General features: G+C 35.9%; 2 protein-coding genes across 3 annotated transcripts in view; both read left to right on the top strand.

The window, feature by feature from the left end:
* LPCAT2 (lysophosphatidylcholine acyltransferase 2) overlaps positions 1–13,447 on the top strand; it is a 91,735-nt gene that overhangs the window by 60,747 nt on the left and 17,541 nt on the right. The gene's annotated exons all lie outside the window — the stretch shown is intronic.
* CAPNS2 (calpain small subunit 2) lies at positions 6,725–7,740 on the top strand. The gene has a single exon (XM_027869546.1). The coding sequence runs from the start codon at positions 6,836–6,838 to the stop codon at positions 7,574–7,576; it is 741 nt and encodes a 246-aa protein (XP_027725347.1). The 5' UTR covers positions 6,725–6,835; the 3' UTR covers positions 7,577–7,740.

The following is a 13,447-nucleotide window of genomic DNA, read 5'->3' as shown; positions in this document are numbered from 1 at the left end:
AGAAAGAAAGAAAGAAAGAAAGAAAGAAAGAAAGAAAGAAAGAAAGAGAAAGAAAGAAAGCCTGGTTCAATGGAGCTACACTATTTTTAGGTTTTTTTTAATTTAGGAGAGTATTCTGGGAAGGTGGTGGAGTAGATCAGAAAACATGGCTCTCCAAATTTCCTCCACTGAAAAAGACAGAACATTGCCTCAGAGGGAACACAGAGCAGCAGAAATAAACAAAAGTCAGGGTAAAGCAGTTGTTCTCCTAAAACAACATAAGAAAACCCCAGGAAAGACCTGCCCTCCTGATTTCCAGGGGCAGAGGTTCTGCCTGAGTGAAGTGCAAGCACCTCAAGGCCTACTCTTCCCAATTAATAAACAACAAGCTCTGGGGGTAGCTGGGGTTGGGAGGGAACCTCAACCTTAGAAATTTTCATCTGAAGGACAGTGAATGAGTCTGATGGCTGAGTAGAAGATTGAAGGACTTTTCACTATTGAGGGGCACCAAGCCTATCTGTGCTGACCAGACATGCCCTGGGCTGGGCTGCCACTATAGGAGAAGGAGCTAGCACATACCTAGTGAGTGCAGAGGGGTGAGAACCCTGCTAGCTGAGAGCATTTTCAGGAAAGCAGAGTCCGTAGTTTCAGTTCTAGGGCAGAAAGGACAGCTGTAGTTTGCAGCCACCTAAGGGACCACAGGGAGTAAGATCATTTGTGGGACAGCATGACTAGGGAGGCTCTAGTCATGGCTTAGTAGTAGAGAGGAGAGGTCAAGATTGAGTACCAGGACAGACCTCAAAAAATAACAGTACGAATGACCTGAGGTTTGAAACATCATTCCCCATACCTTGGGACTACAGCTTGTTTACACTAATAGCTGCTAAAAACAAAATAAAACAAAAAAAATGAGTAGGCAAAGGAGAAAGAATCCAACCATAGATAGCTACTATGGAGATAGAGAAGATCTGGGTTCCCATTCAAAGGAAGGTAATGGAGTTCAAAAAAAGCTACTCCTTTTTCAATGAGAGATGTCAAATGGTCCCAAGCACAAAAAGACTTCTTGGAAGAACTTAAAAAGGACTTTTAAAATCAATTAAGGGAAATTGAGGAAAAATTAGAAAAAAATAAAAGCACACCAAGGAAATCAAGAAAATTATAAAAAGAAACTTAACCAACTTGAAATAGAGAATCAAAAACTTAAGGAAGAAAATAATTCCTTGAAAACTAGAATTGGGCAAAAGGAAACTAATAGCATTCTAAGACACCAAGAAATAACAAAAGAAAATCAAAAGAAAGAAGAAAAAAAAGAAGAGAATGTGAGAAACATCTCATCAGAAAAACAATTGATCTGGAGAACATATTGAGGAGAAATAGCATAATAATAGTTGGACTACCTGAAAATTGTGATAAGAGGAAGAATCTTGATACAATATTACAAGAAATTATCAGGAAAAATTGCCCTGAAGTTCTAGAACAAGAGGGCAAAGCAGAAATAGAAAAAATCCACCAATTACCAGCTGAAAGAGATCCCAGGAGGAAAACTTACAGGAATATAATAGCCAAGTTTCAAACTTCCAGGTTAAGGAGAAAATATTAGAAGCAACAAGAAAAAAATTAAATGTTGTTGAGCTACAATAAGGATTACGCAAGGCTTAGCAGCTACTATGTTGAAAAACCATAGTTCTTGGAACATTGTATTTCATAAAGCAAAAGAGCTGGGGTTACCAAGGGCAACTTATTCAGAAAAGTTAAGTATAATTCTGAATGAAAAAAAAATGAACATTTAATGAACTGAAAGACTTTCAGGTATTTGTGGCAAAAACAGCAGAACTTAAGGGAAATTTTGACATATAACATCCAGGAGAAATATAAGGTAAACATTAAGGACCAATTATAGGGCACTCCATAAGGTCAAATTGTTTACTTCTTATATGTGAAAATATTATCAGTTCCTTTATGATTGTCATTTTTATTTGGGTAGTTTGAAAGAAAGCCTTGGGCTGAGTTAACTATGATGGGGTAATTCTTAAAACAAAACAAAACAAAACAAAACTGTAGGGAGAGAAAAAAAGGAACAATTATCTCATACAAATGAGATATTAGTAGGGGAAACTAGTATGGGGGAGAGCAGGTAGTACTGAAACCTTACTCTCCTCAGGAATGGGTTAAAGAGGGAACTATATATATATAGATATATAGATATATATACACATATACATATGTATATATACACACACATATATGTAAATATGTGTATATGTATATGTATAAAAGTCTTTGAAATTTAGAAGTAAGAAAGCAAGGGAATAGGATGGGGGAGAGAATAAGGGAGGGACTCTTGGAGGGGTGGGTAGGTTAAGGAATAGAGATAGTGGGTAGAAGCAAAGCAGAAGAGGGAGAAGGGATAGGAATAGGATGAGAAGGATAGTGAGGAAAAATAGGAAGGATATAAATATATAAGTAATTTTAGCTTAGAATGTGAATGGGATTAATTTACCCATAAAATGGAAACTGATAACAGATTAAAAATTTGAATTTGACAATATATTGCTTTCAGGAAATGCTATAAAAATGAAAGATATATACAAAGATAAAATAGAGGTCAGGAGCAGAATTTATTATGTAAAAAACAGTGGAAGCAATCATGATTTTAAAGTTAAAGCTTAAATGATTTAATCAAAAGAGAAAATAGGGAAACTATACTGTGTGAGCAATATTATTTAATATTGTTTTAGACCTTTTAAAATACCTAGACAGTATAAAATACCTGAGATTATACCTGCCAAAACAGACACAGGAATTATGTGAACATAAACATAAAACACTTTTTATACAAGTAAAGTCAGATCTAAATAATTAAAGTAATATTTATTGTTCATAGGTAGGTAAAGCCAATATAATAAAAAATGACAATTTTGCATAACTAATGTATTTATGTAATACCATCCCAATTAAATTACTAAAAAAAATCTTATTGAGTTAGAAAAAATAATAACAAAGTTCATTTGGAAAAACAAAAGGTTAAGAACTTCAAAGAAACCAGGGAGAAAAAAATGTAAAGGAAGCAGATTCAATAGTATCAGACCTTAAACTATATTATAAGGGGAGAGCATTGTTGAAATGTAAAATGGATAATTTTGATTATTTTAAACTAAAATTTTCTTGCATAAATAAAACCTATGCAGCAGAGAATAGAAAGAATGTGGAAAATTGGGGAAAAAATCTTTCATGGACAGTCTCTCAGATAGAATGTGATTGGGTTTGAAAATTGCTGTGGTATAGGAAATGGTGAGCTGGTTGATTAAAAAAAAACATGGAAAGACTTGGACTTATGAAGGAAGATGTTAGCCACCTTCAGAGAAATGATGACAAGTGGAAACAAGCATAGTATGGTCTTACATATTTATGTATAGGTATATATACATCTATATCTAGATAGCGATTTATCTATCCACAGTATTTTGTATTAAAGTTTAAAATAAACTTAAAAACTAAAAAAATTAGTGAATTTGGTACTGTACCAGAAAGTAGTGGGATTATAAACTTTAATAGCCAGAAACAGAAATTCCCAAACTTATTTGACCTACAACCCCCTTAAAAATTACTCAGTCTCCCCCTGGGAATTTACTTTCTTTTTTTTTTTTGAACATTTAGAACTCTGTATAATCTGAATTACCTGTCAAATGATAATTAGCTAATACAGTCACTAGATTTATACATTAAGGAAATTATATATAGAATACTGCAAAAACACAGTAAGACTGAAATTTTCCCATTTCTGCTCAGGAAGGTCCTTGTGCCCTTTTGTTCTCAACCTTCACAAATGTTTTCCCAATTTCTGCTCCAGTCAAAGTCAACTGGTGACATTACTGTTTCCCTTCCTTCTGATCTTCCTTCTGTTCCCCAGGAGTAGAACTTTCAGATCCTTCTTTCTCGGATGCTATTTTTTATATGGCAGGAAATTTACTTTCTTTAACCCTTTAATTTTTTTTTTGAAATTTGCATCATTTCAAGAAATATAATTTTTAATGGTATATCTTACATTTAATAATTTATTATAAATTTGTGTGTCTTTCCTGCATTGAAATTTTGATGATGCAATATTGGTATCATCAATATTTGGTATCGTATTATAAGCAAGTCCTTACACACACATATTCCTGCCCATTCATGTTGGACTTCCCAACAATGCATGTCATGCTTGCCTGCCAACACTAGCTTGTTAAGATCTGTTAGCAGACTTGACCACTGATGGATTATAACTTGCATTTTGTGTGTTTATTTGGAAAGTAATGTAATCACTATGACTTTAACTGTGTTACACAATAGATGAAACATGTACAAATAGTTTTTCAAAATTTTCTTAGTTTCTCTTCTTTCCTTATGCTTCCATTGCCCCCTTATTTTTATTCAATGCCCCCAATAGCACCTGAGGCTACAGCTGCCCCCCCAAGTATCTTTCCAGCCCTCCCCCCCCACAGAATGGTATTGCCAACTTTGGGAATTTATGGCCAGATGGAATAATTCCTTTGTTGTTGGTATTAGTCAAGCTCCTTTTTAGATAATTATAGCCAGTGTAGGTCTCCATTTTAGGTTCCATGTAGAGAAATTAGAGTAAAAAAAAATAACCACAAAAATGATAAAGGTGATCATTAGGACCTTGAAAATAGGTAAATGATGTTGAGGTTAATTAGTCTAGAAAGGAAAAAACATAAGTGATTTAATAACCACCATCATATCTCTAAAAGATTTGTAAGAAAATGATGATTATGGCGGCCAAATAAGGAGAAATTAACCTAATTGCAGTAAGAAGTGCTTTAGATACAGAAAAATATGGAAAGACTTGGACTTACCAAGGAAGATTTTATCTGCCCTTAGAGAAACAGAGGACAAACAAGTATGGTCTTACATAGATGCATATGAATGTATATGTCTTTGTATCAGTATGATTATAGTATCTAAGTATATGTATGTATATGTAAGTATGTTATTTATGTGTATATGTATACATGTTTGTGTGTCTATATATGTGTGTATATATATTTATATATACATATACATATACATATACACACACATGTATCTCCACCCTTAATTTTAGCCTTCTTGGGTATGGGGAGGAAGTGGGGAGGAACAAAATAAAAAGTGCACAGCAGAGAACAAAATAAAATTTACAAGGAAGCAAAGAAAAGATGGACAACTATGAACACAATGAGTGTTCAATACTACACTGTTCAAATACTATGTAGTATTTATTATATAGATATTTATTATATTTTTAATGTAATATAATTTCATGTAATATTTTAACATAACGTAATGTGATATTTATTATATTTCATGAAATGGAAATTTATTGCTCTATATTTTGAATCTTCTCACTTTCTGCTGTGCACATGGCAATGCTTCTTTTTCTTTTCTTATTTTGTATTTAAGTTTAAAATAAATTAATTAAAAAGGGGAGGGCAGCTAGGTGGCACAATGGATAGAGCAACACCCTGGAGTTAGGAGGACCTGAATTCAAATCTGGCCTCAGACACTTGACACTTACTAGCTGTGTGACCCTAGACAAGTCATTTAGCCCCAATTGCCTTACAAAAAAAAGAAGAAATACTTTAGATAGATAAAATGAAGAACATCCTGAAAGGTGCTGAGAATTGAGCTTATCAGGAGAACATATGTAATATCCCTTCCTAGAAATATTTTAAAATAGGACTATGAATTATGTGATGTGCTATAAATCTGACTGAGGTCAGGATCTTGTGATCCTTTAAAAAATGACCGTTATTTTTTTTTCTGGTGTCTAAGAAAGACATTTTAGTCTTAATGTACCAAAGTGTACCATTGCATAAAAGAGAAATAAAAGCAAACATTCAGTGGAACTGCATGTGATGTATGTAGAGAAGGGATTAATCAGGTGCACTAAATCCCATGGTGTCTCTGAGACATCATTTTATTCCTTAAATTCATTTTTCATTGCCTAGGAAGACCATCTCAAGGCAGGACAATATGAAATTACTCTAAAAATGATTCAATATAGACCAATGTTGACAATATATAATTGTAGGAAACAGAGCTCAGGAGAGTTAGATTACTTGGGATTATAAACTTTAAATTCTGACTTCTTAATCTTGGTATCATCATACTGTAGAAGCCTAGAAAAGTCAGCTGGGCCAGCACCAAAATTCCACTTGGGAATGCAGGTATTTGGGAATGGAGAATCACTTGGATGTCTCTCTTTTTGAATACTTAGTTCTTTTGTTTGGAATAATAGGTCAATTTGAATTCTCCTCAGGGTCAGGAGACATTCTTAAAGCATAACAGATATCTTTCTGGATGGCAGACATTGGCAGACGAAATGAGGAGATAAATTAGATGACTTTTCTAATTCTCTAGGATTTTAGAATTCTATAGTTTAGTAAAATAATTCTTTGGAAAAAGATCCCCTGACTTCTTAGCCAATCTGTTCTGATTGTCTCACATTTCTCCCCCGCAGGAGCATTCAAGTTATCCGGAGGGTGCTGTAGGGAAAATTACACAACATATAAAAGTACACTTCTTACTTCCCAGTTGCATGTTACTCTTGTTAGTGGAATGAAAAATTTATGTGGTTTTCATGATTTTACCAAGTGGTGGAAAAGTTTGTTATTAGAACTATTATAAAATGGGGGAGGTGCCAGGTTCTCATGGAATTCAAGCAGCTTAAGCCCAAGGGCTGGATGAGACATAAATGGGTGTGGTTCAGCCTAAGCAAGTACAGATGAACTAGTTTTTCTACATGTGCTGCTCAAACTCCATTACAGCTTTTGTCTCCTCTCGGAAACTTCTGTAACTTTCTTCTTATTCTGCCAGAATGTTTCTTGCAAAGGCATTTCTGGAAGGGGCAGATAAAGGAGGTCTCGGAGAAGCACTTGGAGGCCTCTTTGGTGGAGGAGGGCAAAGAGGAGGAGGAAATATTGGAGGCTTTGTTGGGGGAATTGTAAACCTCATCAGTGAGGCTGCAGCAGCTAAGTATACACCCCAACCACCACCCCCTTACCAGCACTTTGCAAAAGTTGAAGCCAGTGAAAGTGATGAAGTTAGACAGTTTCGTAGAATCTTTTATCAACTGGCTGGAGATGGCATGGAAGTGAGTGCTGCTGACTTGATGAACATTCTCAACAAGATTATTTCCAAGCACAAAGAACTGAACTCAGAAGGCTTTAGCCTTGACACTTGCCGGAGCATTGTAGCTGTCATGGATAGTGATACAACTGGAAAACTAGGATTTGAGGAATTTAAGTACTTGTGGAACAACATCAAGAAATGGCAGTGTGTTTACAAGCAGTATAACACTGACCATTCCACTTCTCTTGGGAGAATGCAGCTGAAGGAAGCTATTCAGGCAGCAGGCTTCCAGCTAAATGAGCAACTTTATCAAATGATTATCCATAGATATACTGAAGAAGATGGAAGCATGGATTTTAACAACTTCATTAGCTGCCTGGTACGTCTGGATGCCATGTTTCGTGTCTTCAAGTCACTAGATGGAGATCGAGATGGACAAATTCAAGTAAATATTCAAGAATGGCTGGAACTAACTATGTATTCCTGAAATAAATGCCGAGAAGACTCAGTCCTGCCTTGAGGATAGGACTGCTCTAAGCCTAGGTGTGTCTGTTGGGGGTGGGGCATTACAGCTGCTGTTTGTCCACTCTGCAGTTTCTGAAATCTTGTATAGGTCTTTATTGCTTCATTAAAGCAGATTTTAATGCAAAATATATTGAGTAGTTTGTATATTATCTGTGTAACAAATGTTTTACTTCTTTGAAACTGTATGTATATGATTTTCACAGGTGGACATCTCCAGGTACAAAAATCTTGAAGGGAATAGACTTTTAAAAATCTACAATAATTTCCTGTTCTCAACTGGGAATTATTTGGTAAATGAATATTAGAAGTAGACAATATTTACTAAGAGTAATTTTTTAAAAATCCTGGAATAAATCAGTAGAATAGCCAGTGTTTCTCTCCTCTCACCCCTTTCCCCCTCACCTTTAAAAATAAAAATAGAGTTCCAATTTTTACCCTTCACTTCACATCTGGTGGTTATACTATATTCTAAAATTTCTCTAAGAAATGAAAATGGTATTTTAGTGAGCCAGTGTTTCAAATTGTACAGTAATTTAGGAGTCTCAGAAACATAAGGATAAGCCATCATATATGAAGATGCTATATGATTAGTATTAGTAGAGGATTTCTTTGTTTGCCAGTCTTATATTCTTTACCTTGAATCTGAAGCAGAGCAAATGTGAAAAGTGAGGTTGTTTTGTTTTTATGTTTATTTTTTAAGGGGTCAGGAAGAACAAGGACTAAAAGGGTGAATCTTTGGTTCAGAATGTCCTTGGCTGCCTTAATGCATCAAAAGAATCACCCTTATAAGCACTTCATGCAAAATCAGGCTTGCCTTGTTGATGTTAGCCAGCTCCTGTCAAGTCTTGCCTTGCCTTGGAGCAAGGAAAATTCTTTTGTTCTTCTTCACAAACTGAAGGCAGTATTGTAAGTTGAATGGAATGTAGAGCAATGTTGGAAATAAATTTAGGGCTTTTGTGTAAAGCTCTCTTGTGGTGATGACTTGTGTACTGTAGTTGAGACTGAGGCCAAGCTGAAACAGCATAGGGTTAGCCTGCTTCTCCATTTTCCAAGAGAAGAGAGAGAGGAACAAGAAGAGATTAACACCATCAGATATATCAGGAGGGAAGTGATAAAGAAAAAGCACCGTGGACATGCCTTTCTTTCATGAAACAATATAATAGTAATAGTAATAACAATAATAACCAACATTTATTTATTTTATATTGCACTCACTATGTGCCAGGCACTATGCTAAACACTTTACAATTATTATTTCATTTGATTCTTACAACAACCTTGTGTTTTCAATCACTTTTCAGTTGTGTCTGACTCTTCATGCTCCCATTTGGGGTTTTCTTGGCAAAGATACTGGGGTGGTTTGTCCTTGCCTTCTCTAGTCCATTTTTACAGATGAGGAAGCTTAGGCAAACAGGGTTAAGTGACTTCCCCAGGGTCACACAGTTAAGTAAGTGTCTGAGGCTGGATTTGAACTCAGGTCCTCCTGACTCTAGGACTGTTACTCTATCCACTGTGCCATCTAGTTGCCCAACAACCCAGGGAGGTATGTGCTATTATTATTCCCATTTTACAGATAAGGAAACTGAGGCAAACAGGTTAAGTGACTCTCCCAGGGTAACATAGCTAATATCTGAGGCCAAATTTGAGGACTTCATGCCTCCAGTCTTGGTGTTCTCTCTGCTTCTCCACTTAACTGCCCCTTGAGTTTTGATTTGATCATAAGTTTTGCCTTTAAGACTCCACTCTTCTTAGATTGTAGGTCTAGAGCTGGAAGGAATCTTGGAGGTCATCAAATCCAAGCTATTCATTTTACAGGTGAGGAAACAGAGGCACAGAGTGGTTAAGTACTTTGCAAACCCAATCCTAGACTAGAGTAAGTTAGATATCTTGTAAAACCAAATATTAGAATGCTGTTTAAGACTTTCTTGCACATTTATTGTACATTGCTTTCCTTTACTTGTATTTTATGGATAGACAGTGCTAGATGTGAATAATGAGGTAGAACAGACCCTCTTCCCTCTTTTATTCTCAATCAGAAGAAACAACATTCTGGTGATGATGTTACCACTAATAATGACATACCTAGTATGTCATAGCCTTTAATTGGTTATTAGAAATTACTTTTGAAATTGATGAAGTTGAAATTTGACCTCTGTGCCTACCACCACTACCATGATTAAACAGTATTAATTATGTACACAAATATAGCTCTGATCTTGGTAACATTCAACTTCACTCAAGAATCTTACAAATTAAACTTGATTTGGTGAGTCATCTTTATAAAACATAACTGTAAAGTAATAAAACTGTTTGCACAAACTGCAGGAAAGTGACTCTCATTACTTCACAGTGACAGCTTATCTATTAGACTTGAGTAGAATGATTCTTCCCACATAACTGGATTTGAACCTTAATTCTAATCCTTACTGTTTCTTGAGTCTCTAGGCAAGGCATTTTGAGCCTCAGTTTCCACATTTATGAAGAGAGAAGACTATGTGGTGCAGTGAGAAGAACACTGGCTCTGAAGTCAGGGGACCTGGATTCAAACCTCACCTCCAAAACTATTACTATTTAAGCTATTCTTTACTTTCAGTACTATGAGAGTCCAAGATCTTACTGGTGTATGTTCTTTCACTGATAACTTGACAGACAGCTACACTTTGGGGTCAGAGATCACAGAACCATCAAAGGAGACCAAGAAGGAAGGGTTGGATAGATAGGGGAACTGGGAAAGGACATTTTTGTAATAGCCACCAAAGAGGAATGTGTCTGGGAGGGAAGGAATGGTTATCAATGTTGAATGCTACTGAAAAGTCAGAACTAGGAAAAGGCCATCATTAACTGAGGAACTGAGAGCTCTTTTGTTGACCTTTAAGATTCCAGTTTCAGTTGACTGGCAGGTTGTCAGCCAGATTGCAAAAGGTAAGGAGTGAGTGGGAGGTACAGTAGAGGCAGCAAGTATTAACTACCCTTTTTAGAAGTTTAGTATTGAATAGAAAAGGGAGGAGTATATAGAATGATGGCTTCAGGGAGTGGCAGGGTCAAAAGAAAGTATTAGGGATGGGAAGAACTATACATTTTTGGATGATGGCAAGGTGTTGAGTGCAAATTCTTCATTAGGCTCTTTGGAATAATAATACATAAAATAAGCCAGAACATAACTGGTCAATATAGTTGTCTATGAACCCCAAATTTTTACTGGTTGCCATTTTTGCTTATGTGTATCCCAAGTGTACCAGATGTTCATAGTAAAGGCTGAGGCCACTGCAATATCCAAAAGTACCTTTTAAATCATCAAAGAAAGATTAAATTGTGTATAGGTGGTATTCAATAGGGGCAAGTAGGTGGCACAGTAGATAAAACACCAGGCCTGGAGTCAGGAAAACCTGAGTTCAAATCTGATCTCAGACACTAACTGTGTGACACTGGACAAGTTACTTAACCCTATTTGCCTCAGTTTCCTTATCTATAAAATGAGCTGGAGAAGGAAATGGCAAACCACTCCAGTATCTTTGCCAAGAAAATCACAAATGGGGTCAAGAAGAGTCAGACACAACTGAAATGACTGAATGACAGCAGCAAGTATTAAGCATATCTCCTAAAGTTTTGAAATTTAGTATTCTAATAATATTACATGTAGTAGTTATAATAATAATTCCTCTTTATAAAGTGTATTATAATTTATAGCTCTCTTCCTTCAAAACAATACTGTGGGTTAAAGAGTTCAAATATTACCATGTTTTGTAGATGAGGAAATTAAGGCTTAAGAGTTTGTGTTACTGCATAGGGTCACACAGTTATTAATGTGCAGTCTGGAGCTTGAATCCAGGTCTCCTGACTTTTTATCTAGTGTTTATGTTACACCATACTGCCCCTACCTACTGTTCTCTTTTAAATCTTATTATTCACCAAATCAGGACAACTTATTCTCTTTTGATGGATAATTGAGAGTTTATTGTACCATAGCTAGAATAATACATTAAGTGACTTCTAACCCCTTCAACCTTCAATTTTAAGGTTTTGAGAGATATGAATAGCTGTCTTCTTTATACCTATGATGCCAGCAGTATATACAGTATATATGAGAAACAATATGTTATAGTGGATAGCATTTAAGTTGGAATCAGGAGAACTTGGGTTCAAATCTCACCTCAGAAACTTACCAGTTCAGTGAACTTGGGCAAGTCACTTCATATCTCTTTTTCTCACTTTTCTCATTTGCAAGTGTGAGTGTGATTTGAGTTCTGTGGGTTTCTAAGATTCTTTCCAGCTCTAAATCTTTGATGCTATGATTTCTAAAACAAAGATGACCCTCCTGTTGAAAACTCACAAATCAGAGAGGTTCAAGTCTGGGCTGTACCTAGCTGTGTGACCATGTGTGAGTTACTTTTTGGAGCTTCAGTTTCTTCTCTGTTTAAATGAGGGAGTTGAAGTAAAGATAATCTCTACATCCATAAAGCTCTCAAGTCCATGATCCAAAATTGAAGTTCTATAAATAAGTAAACTTAGGGAAGCCATATTTTAAAAAGTCCTTTAAAAGCATCTCCCAGGATAGGGGCAACATTTCATTTGCTTTAGATACTTGAGTTAGAACCTCCTTATGTAACTTTCTCTGGCATTGTTTTGTTTGTTAGATTACTTTCTGGCCAAGTGTTACATACACATAAAACTTTTCAGAAAAAAATTGAGAAGCCTTAATATAAATCCTAGGTCTATGACTAATACATTTTCTGTGTTTCCCTACCTGAAAAGTAGGAGATAACTGACCCTTGTTATTTCCAATATATTGTGAGTTTATATGATTAAGATAATAAATATTGAACATCAGAGAATAAAGTCACAATGTAAACTTAAAGTGACATTTTCCAGCTATTATATGTTTTCTTTTAAAGCCAAGTTGTAATTAACATAACATGAACAGTAATAGGTTCACTGTTCAGGTGAACTTCAAGACATCAGAGTGATGTTTCACTAAAAATGTGGGTTGCAGGTGAAATTGATCCATGTTCTGAGCAAAATATTCATAGCAGGTTTAATCAAAGCTTTCACTTCTAACAACAATTGGACAGTCCCAGCAGGAAACTGATGACTAAGCCAGACTGGACGAGTCTTGGAGAGTAAAGTTTTAGTCCTGTTTCTTACATGAACTCACTATTGTTGTTGTTTGTCCTTCATTCTCCAAGAGAACCATGACATCAGGGAAGTTATTCCATGACATGCAAGTGAATTGGATTTAAGTGAGGCAGGGCTGTGCAAAGTCACCAGCCTCATTTTCTCCTCTGGAACCATCTGGGTCCAGTGGCAAGATACAGATCAGGATGACTGGAGATGGCCCTGGTTGCAGTGGGAGACCTTGACCTTTTTAAGCTAAGATCTTTAACAGGTCTCAGTTTGACTGAGGCAACACCTATTCAGTGATTAAAGCTAGGTAAGAAATGAGGCAGAGAATGGCCTCTTTTAACCAGTAAAAAAAAAAAAAATCAATCTGGCAAGAGAAGACCTTCAGGGTTTCTAGCTAAAACAGAAACAATTGCTATTTACATTCACTCTGGGCCAATCAGGGCCCAAAGAATGACCAAGTGGGGCTTGGCCTGGGACTTATTGTTAGCCAATCAATGACAGCCAGAGTGATTTGGGTTTAAGACGTGGTCCTTAAGAAAGAAATCTAGCCTGTAAACTCCAAGATATCTTGTGAGGTTTCAGTCATCAAAATTTACATTCCTTTGGGCATAGCACCCACAGGTAAGGGTATGATACCCTGTGGACAGAGGGAAGGGAAGGGAAAGAAGAAAGAAAGAAAGAAAGAAAGAAAGAAAGAAAGAAAGAAAGAAAG

Source organism: Vombatus ursinus, unplaced genomic scaffold (assembly GCF_900497805.2).
Source record: "Vombatus ursinus unplaced genomic scaffold, bare-nosed wombat genome assembly UNPS02014793.1, whole genome shotgun sequence".
Lineage (NCBI taxonomy): Eukaryota > Metazoa > Chordata > Mammalia > Diprotodontia > Vombatidae > Vombatus > Vombatus ursinus.
This window is presented reverse-complemented; position numbering and strand designations above follow the sequence as displayed.